General features: G+C 38.9%; 1 protein-coding gene across 2 annotated transcripts in view; it reads left to right on the forward strand.

Moving 5' to 3' along the window:
* The window catches only part of TOX (thymocyte selection associated high mobility group box), a 302,338-nt gene that overhangs the window by 160,322 nt on the left and 128,389 nt on the right, over positions 1–13,627 (forward strand). For both annotated transcript variants that reach the window (XM_082714043.1, XM_082714044.1), the window contains one exon: positions 10,624–10,866. In XM_082714043.1, the coding sequence (XP_082570169.1) occupies positions 10,624–10,866 (243 nt within the window). The remainder of the gene's footprint in view (positions 1–10,623; positions 10,867–13,627) is intronic.

Below are 13,627 nucleotides of genomic sequence, written 5' to 3' on the forward strand. Positions count from 1 at the left end.
GTGAGGATGACAGAGGTAAAGTGATTGGCCAAATGGCAAAAAACTAGTAAATATCAGAGCCCGGGTACTTCCCAAATCAAATTCCATCCTTGCCCAGCTAGGCTTCATTTGATTTTGGCACTTTAAGTTCAAGACATTGACGGACTAACCTCAATCATTTTGGTAGGACTGAGAGAAATGCTCAGTACTGTGACGTGTGTGGGAATATTCTAAAAAATGTTAGGTTGACCCAAATGAAATTGCGAATATTTGACCACTGTTGACCAACAAAAGCAGCCATTTCATATTCCAATTTCGGTTTCATATTTCATACTTGTTCCAGCACACACACAAGCTGTACAAAGGTTAGGTGTTCAATGCGCTCCCTGCTTCCTTAATTTACCCAGTGATGATTCCTTCCTCCTGGACTTTTCTAGCTCTTTCTGACTACTTGCCGCTACTGCTGTCATCTTTTCTCTGAATTCTCACTACTTTTCTTGTCCAGGTCTAGTACACTTTTCTCCCACCCTTCATATTTATCCTTCTAGATAAGATAGATATCCTTCTAGATACTTATCGTCTAGAAGGTAGACAAAGTACAAGAGGTCTTCCCATAAGACATCCCTCCCTTGACTTTTCCCCAGGATCCAGCTTCTGCATAACTGAAGGACAGGGGTTTACCCTTCATCAAACTGAGGGAATGGCCTCCAAGTGTTCAACTTTTTTTTTCCTTCTTCTTCCATGTCCCTGTCTTCAGCTCCCCATCAGTGTAAGCTTTCTTTCTAGCAGAGACCTTAGGAAGCGAGATGCTTCTCAAATATTCAAGTATCCATTTATAATTGTTTCCCGGTTAAAGATCAAAAAAGTAGGAATTGCCTATAAGAATATGGTGAGTAGAAACAGGAGTCCTGCTTCCTTTTCCTGGCCTCCTTGGTTGAGGGGGGACCAAACCAAGAGCATAGCCCATCTGTTTAGTTCTCCTCCTCTGCTGATCTGGTTTCTTTATGAAGAATGTGAGTCTACATTCCCAACATTTACTGATTTCTTTGCAATGGGCAAAAATGATAAGAATGGCCATAAACACTTACAATATGTATTTTTAAGTGTACCTATAAAATATGTACATATAAAACTAGCCAGTGCTGAATGATCGAGTCCATACTGCCTGCCCGAATATGATTTAGCAAAGAGAAGTTGACCATAAGCAACAATCAATTCAACACAGGTTTTGTTTTTTTTTCCTAAAAAAAAATATATTGAAGATTAAAGACCATAAATATTTTAAGATGTTATATTAAAACCTTTTATTTTATTTAGTTATTATATCTACAAAAAATAAATCTGTAATTCTATGCTGTGGGTGTCCTCTCTGCCCAACGAGTTCTCAAAATACAAGCAAATCATTGAACCTCTTTGGACCTCATTTTCCTTATCTGTAGAGTGGAGGCATAGTCTTCAAGGTCTTCCCTTGAGTGAGCATTCTGTGATTCCATTTGAGCATAAATATAGAACTCTAGAACATTACCCCAAGAAAAAAAAATACATAAGATTATTCATCACGATGAGGTTCATAACAGAAAAATCAGAAACACCCTACATGTTTAGGAATAGGGCACCAAGAGTTATAAATTATAGAACATGCACAGCAAGATATAATGCACAGTCATTTGAACAATAATGTAAATGATATTTATGGGCATGGAAAATTAATCATGATTCATTTTCAATGATCAGATTAAATTATATGATGGAATAATGACAATAGTAAAAAATGATAATGTCACTAACATTCATGGAGTGCTTGTATGAGCCAGTATTTATTCAAATTATTTATATTACCTCATTTATCTCATCTAATCCTGATTACCTTAAATCAATTGAATACAATTGTATCCCTATTTTACAGATTTGGAAACTGAGGCTTAGAGGGAGTAGGTACTCATACCTGCTTAGTGATCTGCTGAAATCGACATATAGCGTTTCTATCTTCAAAATCAGAGCTCCATCATCTGACTTAAAACAAAACCCTGAAACAGAATAGCAACTATGAACTATAAGAATCATGAAGGATTCACGTGTTTTAGTAGTGGGTTTTTTTTTTTTTCCTGAGTGGATGGACTAAGAGTGATTTCTTTTTGTATACATTTTTTGGATTCTTTATAAAATAAAGCAAAAACTTGTAGAACTGAATCTCAGTGTGAGAATTGAAAACCTCTGAAAAACTACAAAAATATAGCTGCATTTGTACGTAAAATTGTATGCTAAATAGTGAAATTTAAATGTTTTAATCACCCCTTTTAACACTCAATATGGAATGATACCTGTTGCCAGAAGAACATCTTTGGGACCCCACTAGGGTTTCAGAAGTAGCTCTTGCCCCTCAATCTGCTTTTCCTAATCATTCGTGTATGGGTTGTGGCTTGTGGGGGAAGTACGTTATCTATTTCCCAGAAGTTTGTTTTTTGTGTTTTGGGGGTTTTTGTTTGCATTTGTTTGTTTGTTTAGCCAAAGGGAAGGCCCATATGACAACAGCACACAGGGCCTGGTTTTAAACTGTTCCCTAAAAATACAGCTGGGAGGGATGCCTGGGTGACTCCGACTCTTGATTTCAGCTAAGGTCATTATCTCAAGGTTGAGGGACGAAACCTCATCTTGAGCTGCTTAAGATTTTCTCTCTCCCTCTCCTGCTCTCCGAGCATGCCTGCGCATGTGCATGTGCACGCTCTCTCTCTCCTTATCTTTCAAATAAATAAATAAACCAATCCTGGCCTTAAGAAGAGTCAATGTTAGACATCACCAGGGTGGCCTCAAGTCAACCCTGTTTTCTGGTCTCATTCAGGCTTTACACACTGGGTTTTCAATTATGAAATAAACACAGTCCAGTAAAAACCAGCCTCATAGGGAATTGAGTTGGGTTCAATACCCCAACATTTGTTTTGGTCAGTGGGACCACTCTTGCCCTTGACGTTCTCTTAGAAAACCTGACCTTGCTGTTGAACCTCCTTGGTACATTGTCTAGGCTTGCTCATTTGCTGGTTTTGTGATTCTCCTCCCTCGATCACATATTGCATTTCAGCAGAAGGGTCTAATATTCAGGCCCTGTTATAGGGGTAAATCTGCCTGTAACAGTCCCTTCATCATCCCAGCTTCAAATAATTCCACTTCCATTTACACTGGACACCTCAAACATGCACTTTATTGGGAGCCCAAGTTTTTATATATCCTCTAACTCACTTCCTTTATAACAAGCTACATCTTACAGTTCTTTGCATCTCAAATCATACTTTGCAGGATGGCTTACACATAGTAGGTGCATAACAAATGCTTCTATGGTAGGTGAGGTACTCATTGCCTTTATTTAACCCAGGGTACAAAAATTAATGAACACAAATAAAATAAATGTTGTACATGCTACCAAAATATTGCATTTTGATAACTGTTGCTTGAAAAATTAGTACATTGTGTGTTTTTAAATGAAGATGATTTATTGCTATTGTCTAACATGTGAAGAAAGACAAAAAAATTGTTTGCAGGATCATTGGCTTGAGCACATCAATGGCACTGTTGGACGATTCTTGCTGAGTGTTAAGATGATTTATGTAACAGACCGAAGCTTTGCACAGTAATACATTATAGTCTCAAGCTATCAACCCTCGTTCATGCAGAGACAAAAGAATCTGAAAAATACCTACTTCTGAAGGTCTTCTCAAAAGAAATTGGAGATAATGTTGATGCTGTTTAAACTCTTTTGAGAGAAATCACCATTACATGCCATGTCTTAACTTCTGAAAACAGAGGAAGTTTATCATTTCTCTCTTTTTTTTTTAAATCATTTTTTTTCTAATGAACTCTGTAGTTGGCTTTGCTTTCCATTTAGTTATTTAAATCAGGCAACATGAATTTTCAATAGAAGATGAAACACATTTAAGCATTGGTATTTTTCTACCCTGAAATTTCAGGAACTGTGTTACAGATTATCCGTGTACATGGGATCACAATGTTATTTATTTATCTTTCAAATAAAGAACTATATGAGAAACATATTTTACAATGTTATAACTATAGCCATATTTTCAGTGTATGCGTGATTGCATGAAGCCATCACATAATTTAAAGATATGTACAAGATGATATCTTTTGAATTCTTCTGAGTTATGGGACTTCTTGTCACCAAAGATTGAGTGCCTTATATAATGACTGCAATATGTGGACAGAAACCCACAAAAACAGGCCCCCTTGATGGAAAAACTAGACTTAAAAAAGAGAAGAATAGGCAAAGTTCAGAAGAGAGTTCCCATTTCTTGTTCCTGGTCAGCATATTAACACTCTATCTAGACAGTATGAAAACATAAATTCTCTATAGTCAAGAGAAAACTCATTCTGATTAACATCCCAATTCCAGATGCAATAAAGTTGAATAAGAACAAAAAATAAGAATAGGCTGTAGCAAAAGGAAATATGGATTGCAGAAAGAGAAAATAATATAAACAGGATACCCAGGTCATGGATTATGGTAAGCAATATGATTAAAAAGGAATGTGAGTATATAATTAAACAGACAGAGGCATTGAGATCTTCCAGAAACCAGGTGAGAAGTATCCTTTCCTTTGTCACTCAAGTTGGGGTACTGAGGGGGTTCAGTGGGAAAAGGACATTGGCCTTAGTCAAATGGCTGGAAAAGCTTCCAAAGAGATCAAATCAAAGGAGATTTAAAGGTCCTCTTTTACTTTCTTAAAACCCAGTCTCTTGGTTCAAGTCTCAAATACAGTCCACCAGATGGGCAATTTCACCTCCTTGCCAAGAGTCTCCCAGGGAAGAAGACCTTTCTACAACACACTGCGATGTGTTAGAGAGTATAGCTTTTGTGGTGAATTTAGACACAAGTTCATTGACAATTTCTCTAGGTCAGTAGAAACTGAACTGTCAGGAGCCCATCACCCAGGGCTGCTGGTCTACCTGTGTGGTTCCCTGCCGGCAAGAGTTGTGGCCCTCTGCACATTCCTGTCATTATCCTCTGAGCTCTTCAGCCGCCTTTGCCTGTTCACTGTTGCCTGTTATCATTTTATTCTTTCATTTCAAAAATGCAATTTCATTCCATTAAAATAAAGGCAAAACTTGATCTTAGCTATTTTGGGGGGGCAATTAAATGAACGCATTATGTATGAATGGGGCTGCACTCTGTTTCAGTATGAGTTTGGATCAATGGCAAATATACTGAAATTCCTTTATAATGGTGTCTAAATCCCCTCCATCACTGTCTGTAGTTGTTTGTTTTCTTGGCCATGACCCAATCCATGGCATGTATAAACCTATTTAATAATAACCAGAGCTATGCTAGAGCTGTCATTTATCAAGAACTTTCTATCTGATTTTTTTTTTTTTTTTGCTTTCAATGCGCAAAAGAACCCCATGAAGCAGATTCTGAAACTGAGGCTCAAGGAATCAGAAACTTGCCCCAGAACCTGTACTATTAAATATTTCAGCACACTTAGTTTAGTTCCTCTCTACTGGACTCCAGAGTCTCCATTCCTTCCAATACACTCTTGGCCATTCTTATCAGTCACTGGAGGAATCATTATGAGTACTCTCAACCCATCTAAAAATCCATCCCCTTCTCATTACAGAAAGACATAGCACTTTATAAGTAAATGTGCAAATACCAATGGTGAGATTTTAAGAAAATGACTTGAAACAGTCACTGGCTTTACTATGTAGAACCATGAAAATACTCTCTTGAGGATGATAATATTTTAAAATTACTACTTTAATGCTTCCAATGGTCCCCAGGTGGCCTTGAAAAGTTCACATGTATTGCAGAATTAGCCAAGCCTTGTGACAGGATAGCCCACTCCAGTCCACATCCCATGACTCTTGGCTTCTGTTCCCTGGTCACACTGGGACGTACAGAGCCTCCCACCCTAGAGTAGAGCTGTCCTATCCCAGCACCAGCAACATGATGAGACTCTCCTGCATCTAGGACGAGGGAGTACCTGAAGGTCAGGGAGTGTCTGCTTACGTAGCAATGATAAAACTTCGAGTTCTTTAAATCATTTAGATCACGCAGACTGGCTACTGGGTAGAGCAAATAACTTTGCATGCTTCTTTCTGTCAAATGTGCCTTTCATTAACACGATGAAGATCCAAGATAAAATTTAAAGTATTGGCTTGAATTTCATGCCGCTATTCCTAAACATGTTTTTCTCTGTGTAGATGGTCACCATTGACTTTTATCGTTCCCTGAGGAAGAGGCAAGCTGTAGGGCTCAGACTGCTGATAAGGTTCTTATCTCTAGACTGGAAGTGGTAAAAGGCACTATAAAGTGGGATAAGGAATAAGAGACCACCTTGCAAGTCTACAACCATTCTTCTCCAGAATTCTACTCGGCAACCCAGCCCTATAGATTTATTTATTTATTTATTTATTTGACAGAGAGATCACAAGCAGGCAGAGAGGCAGGCAGAGAGAGGGGAAGCAGGCTCCCTGCTGAGCAGAGAGCCTGATGCGGGGCTCAATCCCAGAACCTTGAGATCATGACCTGAGCCGAAGGTAGAGACCCAACCCACTGGGCCACCCAGGCACTGCAGCCCTATAGATTCTTAGAGGACCTGGGACATCGGTGGTCTCTAATTTAGGCTGGGGGTGGGGGTAGGGGAAGCTTAATCATCTATCTCAGGGGATATGCAAAGGTCTTAGAAAGGACATTGGTCCCAAGACAGCTGGAGAATGAAAAATACTTGAAATTCATGGCCTTCCTGAGACTCAAGGGAAGAAAATAAGCCCAAGTCAGAAAAGGACCCTAAGTCAGTAGACAAGTATATTAGGCCCACCGTGTCACCCAGGGATGGCCTTAACAGAAACCTTCTTTGACTGCCCATACCCTGATCTCATCACCAAGGTCCCTATTCCTATGTTCAGCGTACTTTCTCATCCCCTCCATGCTCCCTGCTGCCAACCAGGCACGGGACATTACACCTGCCATTGTCAAGGGATCCCAATTTGGAGCTGAGGCTTCCTTGGGGTCCTTAGCTGATGCTCAACCTGCAGAGGGGCTAGGTTCCAACAACTTCTGAGAACCCAGGGGCCCCAAACTCACCCTTACAAATCCTCTGGGACCTCTGTGTCTCTATAAAATGGTAAGTGCAAGCCATTTCAGAGGGACAGATCAGCAGCCAGAGAGGGACACGAAATTACACTGCCCCAGACTTTCTCAGGCAGCTGAAGCCTTTGTATCTCTAACAGGATGTGTCTGGCTTCCTGACATGCAGAGAGATTAATGTTATATACTGTGTTGTCCGCTGACTAGTGAGAAGTCTTGGGAATACAGGGTGTATATTCAAGCCCTTGGAATAACAATGCCATCTTCACAGATTTCATGGCTTTATAAAGTCATTTTAGCATTCATTCATTCATTCCTTTATGCCTTCATTCAGTGATTCATTTGTTAATCCATTCAACAAATATCAAATACAGATTGTAACCGGGAAGTCTACTGGAGAATAAGGAAAACACTCGGCCATATCCTATTGTAATGCTTTCCTTCCCAAACTGCGATTTTCTCTAATAATATATATCTTACTATTGTTAAGTCAAATTTATTCTTACTAAGTTTTTCAAAATTAAAATAGAGATGTCAAATCACAGAAATCAACATTGAGGAATTAGCTTATTCACTTCCACATTAAAAAATAATTAGTAATTAGTCTGGCATTGGAGTTTTTGTGAGTTTTGTGACATTTTGACATTCATACAATAATCATGATACTATTATATGGCACCCATTACACTGTAATGGGTTCATGGCAAATAATCATATCATGACTTCTAACATAAAGAACAGAAACTGCTAAGTAACCTTATGTTGTTAAAATTCCTGATCCACGTAACTACCCATTACCAGTTAAGTTGTGGAATCTGTGGTTTAGGTATATAAGTGCATGGATTAAATAACATTAATGTGCAATTACATGAAAATAAACCATGTAGATTTATTAAATCGCAGTGCAATTGTTATCACTCGGTGTAAAGTGATACCAATTAAACCCTCCTTTAAAACATCACAAATTAAGATTTAACTACAAAGAAATGCTAGCATGTAAAGTTTATGGTAAACCATGGATAGAATATCCCTGAGTATTTCCAGAGGCTTAAAAGCATTTATAAAATTAAAAACATCTTTCTCCTTTATCCCTGGCATTAGCTGTACCTAATTTAGGGAAGTTTCAAACAGACACCATTAACTTCTTAAAAGAGATGTATGAATAACTTCACTTCTGAAATGTCAACACAAAGACAAATTATGCATTCTTGTGTTCATACCGAGTAAATATTTTAGTGGGATAGGCATTGGGATGGAACTTGGGATAAGGAAAGACTTGAGACCAAAGCTAATGTTAGTTCTTAAGTTTTGCTGGTCCAAGACCATTGGATATTGACAACTTTGTATCATTTTTCCTAATAAAATAGTAGCAATTAAACTGCTTCTATATCACAGCATGTGTCTATCCCTCAATATATTCTGAGCTGGTTGTTTACCAGCTGAGTCAAAGTGACTTAAATTCCGAGTCTGGATTTCCCTTCAGGAAAACGGGATAATGGTAGCCACACACAGGATTATTGTTAAGGATTAAATGATTCAAAGGACTTCATACAGCACTTTTTACAAAACCAGCATGAATACTCGTGCTTCCTCTCTCTCCCACCTCCCACTTCAAATCTTTCATACTTCTTCTTAGGTCAATACTTGTACCAGGAACTGATGGTTTACCTCTATAGACTCAAGGTCTGAAATATACCAAGCAAACGAGAATTTCATCAAACTTAGGGTTTTGACACCGACCACGACTGTATTTTTCAGACAAGAGATCTAAACTATAAACAGGAAAATTTGGTACCTGATGATTAAACTTTAGAGCTGGTGATTTTGTTAACAGAACTCTAGATATTCAAGGACAGTGATCCGCAGAGATGAATCAAATCTTTCCTTTCACCTACACTCCACCCCCACTCCGCCCAGTTGCTAACCCACAGGAGCCTCTACGTGACCAGGTCTGAATTCCAGATGTTCCCAGGAGCGCTTCATTTCATCATGTCTTCTGACAGCACCTAAACAAATAGATCAAAACTTGTACAACATTTAGCAAGTGTAACTTGAAGATTTTCTTTCTGTTAGACGAATAGACGCCATCTGGAAAAAATAACCCGAGGCGCTTGGATGCAGGAACATGAAGCTTATTGGCTGAACACCCAATGAATACCTTACACTACTTTCTTTGGCTCCTACCCTCTGCCTGCTCATTTCAAATCTTGCCCATTTCAGCCGGCTCTGTGCTGTTAGACAAGTTCTGTTACTTGGGCACTCAAATACTAGGAAGACATGCTTAATTTGGAAGATAGGCTTGCGAGAGGGATCAGGACCCAAATTTTTTCCTTTTTATTATAACACCTGCTCTATAAAGGACTGCTAAGTATCGCTATGCCTTGATCTTAATTGGGAACAATATTTTATTATCCAGTCCCTCCTCAAATGTTCAATGTTTACCACTTTCCGTTTTAAACAGGAGTGTCCTAATATAATCTTTCCTTCCTTTTTTCTCCCTCCCTTCCTCTTTTCTCTAAAGCTACTTTCCAAAAGGAAAAGCCCCACATATGTTGTTATTTATTTTAATGATGGTCTTTTATTCCTCAATTAGTATTACAACAATGTCAGTGTGATATTGCCTTTCAAATTAGCTGAACAAAATCTAAATGACAGCAATATTATTTAGCAGCTTTTTAGAGGAATGTCAAATAAATGTGAATAGCCAGAAATCAAGAAAATAATCTTCATTTTATTTTAATGGTATACTCTTTGAAATAAAAATAGTTTTTAATGTTTTTTTATAGGCCAAACTTTCTATGCAAACACACTTATATAAAATGCCCAAGTTACGTCTTTACTGAATTATTTTTCTTTTGTCAGTTGTGAGCACGCAGTTTTTCCAAAACTCAAAAACAATTGTCCCCAGAACTTCTGGAATTCATTTGATTATGTCTCATGATCTGAGCAGTAGGAAGTCCTATGAAACATGCTTAATTAAACATGAATTTTATGGGGCACCTGGGTGTCTCAGTGGGTTAAAGCCTCTGCCTTTGGCTCAGGTCATGATCCTGGGGTCCTGGGATCGAGTCCCAAATCGGGCTTGGGCTCTTTGCTCAGCAGGGAGCCTGCCTCCCCCCACCCCACCGCCTGCCTCTCTGCCTACTTGTGATCTCTGTCTGTCAAATAAATAAAAATAAAATCTTTAAAAAAAAATGAATTTTATAAATTGCCTCCTTCCCCACAATTCCCATGAAAAAGGTATTCAGCTAGATTAAAACTCCGAAAAATTTTAATGGGACCTTTGATATCTGTTTGAGTTCAGTTTCTTGGAAAAACAAACCTGCCTAATGGAAGTACTCTTTAATACAAGGAGTGGATATACCTTTGAGGCAGCTTTCTTCTATACATCACCATGAAATGAGAGCAGGGTAATCTGCGTGTTTGAAATGTCTTTGCCAAATCCATAAGGCTGCTTGTAATAATATCTGAACGGTCGTGTGTGTTTGTTCATGGTGACAAAGAAGAAGGGGGATGATAATTTGCAACAATATCCCTTGTCTTTTCAGTCTTACCCTGGCCCGAGCCTGGAAAGTGAAGACTTCAACATTCCACCAATCACCCCCCCTTCCCTTCCCGACCACTCTCTGGTACACGTGAATGAAGTCGAACCTGGTTACCACTCTCTGTGTCACCCCATGAACCATAATGGCCTGCTCCCGTTTCATCCACAAAACATGGACCTACCTGAAATCACCGTCTCCAATTTGCTGGGACAGGACGGAGCCCTGCTTACTAACTCCATTTCTGTGGTAAGAATCTGCTTGCCGATTGGTGGTGGGGAGCGAGGAACACAGGAGGGTAAGGTTGACTTTCATGGGAGAAGTTTTGCATTGTAGTAACACAGGATTCTGAAACGAGGCAAACGTTTTTAACTAAGGAAAATGTTCTCTGTAAGTTCCTGAAGTAATTTTCTGTCTTCTGTTGAATTCAGGGCAAAAATCAATTAATTACCTGTTTGATCACTCTTACGTCGTACTCAAAGTTCTAAGCACTATTAGACACTGAAGGCCCTATCGTAAATGTCTAACTAGATTTCAGATAAAAGGTTATCTTAAAAGGGCCACCTCTCACTTGCTGCCAGATTTCTCACTACAAGAAAGACCCTCACATCTTCTGAACAGGAACTGCTGTTCAACTAGATTTCTCCCTCATTTCCCACAGATTTATAGGATAGGAAAGCAAGAAAACCATCTTCATTTTTATTTTGGCAGTACAATTTTAGTGATCAAAATTTATCTCCATTAAAGTGTTTCGGTCTGTTGGATCCATTGTCCCCCTGAACCTTCGAGTGTTCTGTACTCCTTAAAGTTAGTGGGAATGTGTATTGTCCAGGAAAACCAGCAAAAATTAAATTTCCAGCCTCTACCCCAAAGTCCAGGGATCTGAATTATTAACAAGCATCCCATGTTTGAGAAACACTGACTTGTAATGAAATCTTTCCTTTGGGTTTGTGTGTCATCTAAAACCTTAGTAATTTCTCTGTCTGTATCGCAAGTAGTGAAAAATACTTTCCGCAGTATATGGCCAAGGACAGAACATTTACCTTATCATAAAACTCTCCCTGAGGTTAACAGTGACTTTTAATTAGCACTCTTTTGTTTCCGTTTTTCAATAACTTAACAGTACGTGTAACTCGATTGTCATTTTGGTAAGTCACTCAACAGAGCTGTCGGGCTCACAATGAACAAATTGATTAACTGCTCATCTTATGTGGTTTCTGATAGGCAGCATTTACATTATCACTAATCAAAAACATTTGGGGATGTATCTCTAACTTGAGTGAATTCACAGAAAGGTTTTCCTGTTAATCACGAATATAAAGGGTTGGGGATGGAGTGTCAAAAGAAACCCTGAAGTCGTTTTTCAAGAATGAAGCCCAGAGCTTCATGCTATGATAGTATCCAGATTCTCTTAAGAATTGGCAGCTAGCTCAGTGGTCAAAAGAGAACTCATTCGTATCACTCGTGGTGGCAGAAAATTATTGCCTCGACTTTTTATTCTACCTGTATAGATTGGTCCTAAGAGTATTAACTATGGCTTCCTTAAATAGAACATGGATTTTTAAATGAAAATGCTAAATTCGTAAATCTAAATCATGCTGTACTTAAAAGTAGTCACCTTGAGAAGTCACATGTCCATTCCTCTTTGGGGCTTGGCCTTCAGACCCAGTTCTCATGTCAATGAAGCATCCAAATGATGCCTTCATAGGCACCACCTGTGTGCTAAGAAGGTGAAGAAGAACGCATACGGTGTATACACTATCAAGTCGGTCCTCTAAGCTTTCTCACAATGTGAATGGAGCAGGGCTGTAGAAGGGATAATGAGATATTCCGTTACGTAATTTAAGTCTCCAAACCCTTTTTTTCTTTATATAATTTATATATTTTATTTATATAATTTGCCTTCTTAGCATTCTGAGGACCGTCTTGATATACCACTCGCTTGTTAACTGAGGCTTCTTCGGTGTATATGTGCATACATGCATTGTGTACAACTTCGACATACATGTATCAAGGATTTCCCCAGAGCTGTCAAAATGGCAGTCACTCCATCCTTAAATGGCATGCTCAGAACTCGATCTAGTCACAGTGAAATGCACCATTTTCTAGGTCCTTCTGCCACTGTGTTTTCCTCTTGCCCTATCTGGACCTTCTCCTCATCCAAATCTCTTTATGCTTTCCCCACCCAACCCAATGTCAAAAATTGAACTTTAGGTATTTTCCCTTCACATGATATTTCCTTTGAAACTTTCAACACTGTGCAAGGCAGAGGGGTCCCATCTGACCCACGTTAAGGGGATGAAGCTCTAATTTGTTGTTCTGGTTCTTTTCTTTTTTTTTTTTCTTTTAAGATTTTATTTATTTATTTGACAGAGAGAGAGAGAAAGATTACAAGTAGGCAGACAGGCAGGCAGAGAGAAGGGGAAGCAGGCTCCCTGCTAGGCAGAGAGCCCGATGCAGGGCTCAATCCCAGGACCCTGAGATCATGACGTGAGCCAAAGGCAGAGGCTTAACACACTGAGCCATCCAGGCACCCCATGCCATTCTGGTTCTTGGCAAGTCTCATCTAGCAGGACTTTTCATAGGATGGTGAGTCTTCCCCATACCTCCCAAACTATATTCTGAGGAGGACATCCACTTTGCCTACTCCCAGTACTGGCCTTACCATTTTATACTGTCATGTAAAAAGCTACTCTGACAAATAATCCAAGTCTTGGTGAGGCTTTGATGGACTTTGGCACAGTACAATAGAACTTTCTGGGATAATGTCTTTTCTGTTAGTCATGCTGTCTCATAGCAGTATTCATTGGCTATTGAGCACTTTAAATATGGATGGATGACTGAAGAACTAATTTTTATTTTATTATATTTGAATTATTTTACATTTAAGATAGCTACGTGTTCCTAGTGGCTCCTATACTAGACAGCATAGGTCTAGGTAATGTTGATTCTAACATTAAATCTATATGAAACCCATTTTTTAAGTCAATGTGGTCTTGGCGAAAGTAGT

This window comes from Mustela nivalis (assembly GCF_964662115.1).
Source record: "Mustela nivalis genome assembly, chromosome: 2".
Classification (NCBI taxonomy): Eukaryota; Metazoa; Chordata; class Mammalia; order Carnivora; family Mustelidae; genus Mustela; species Mustela nivalis.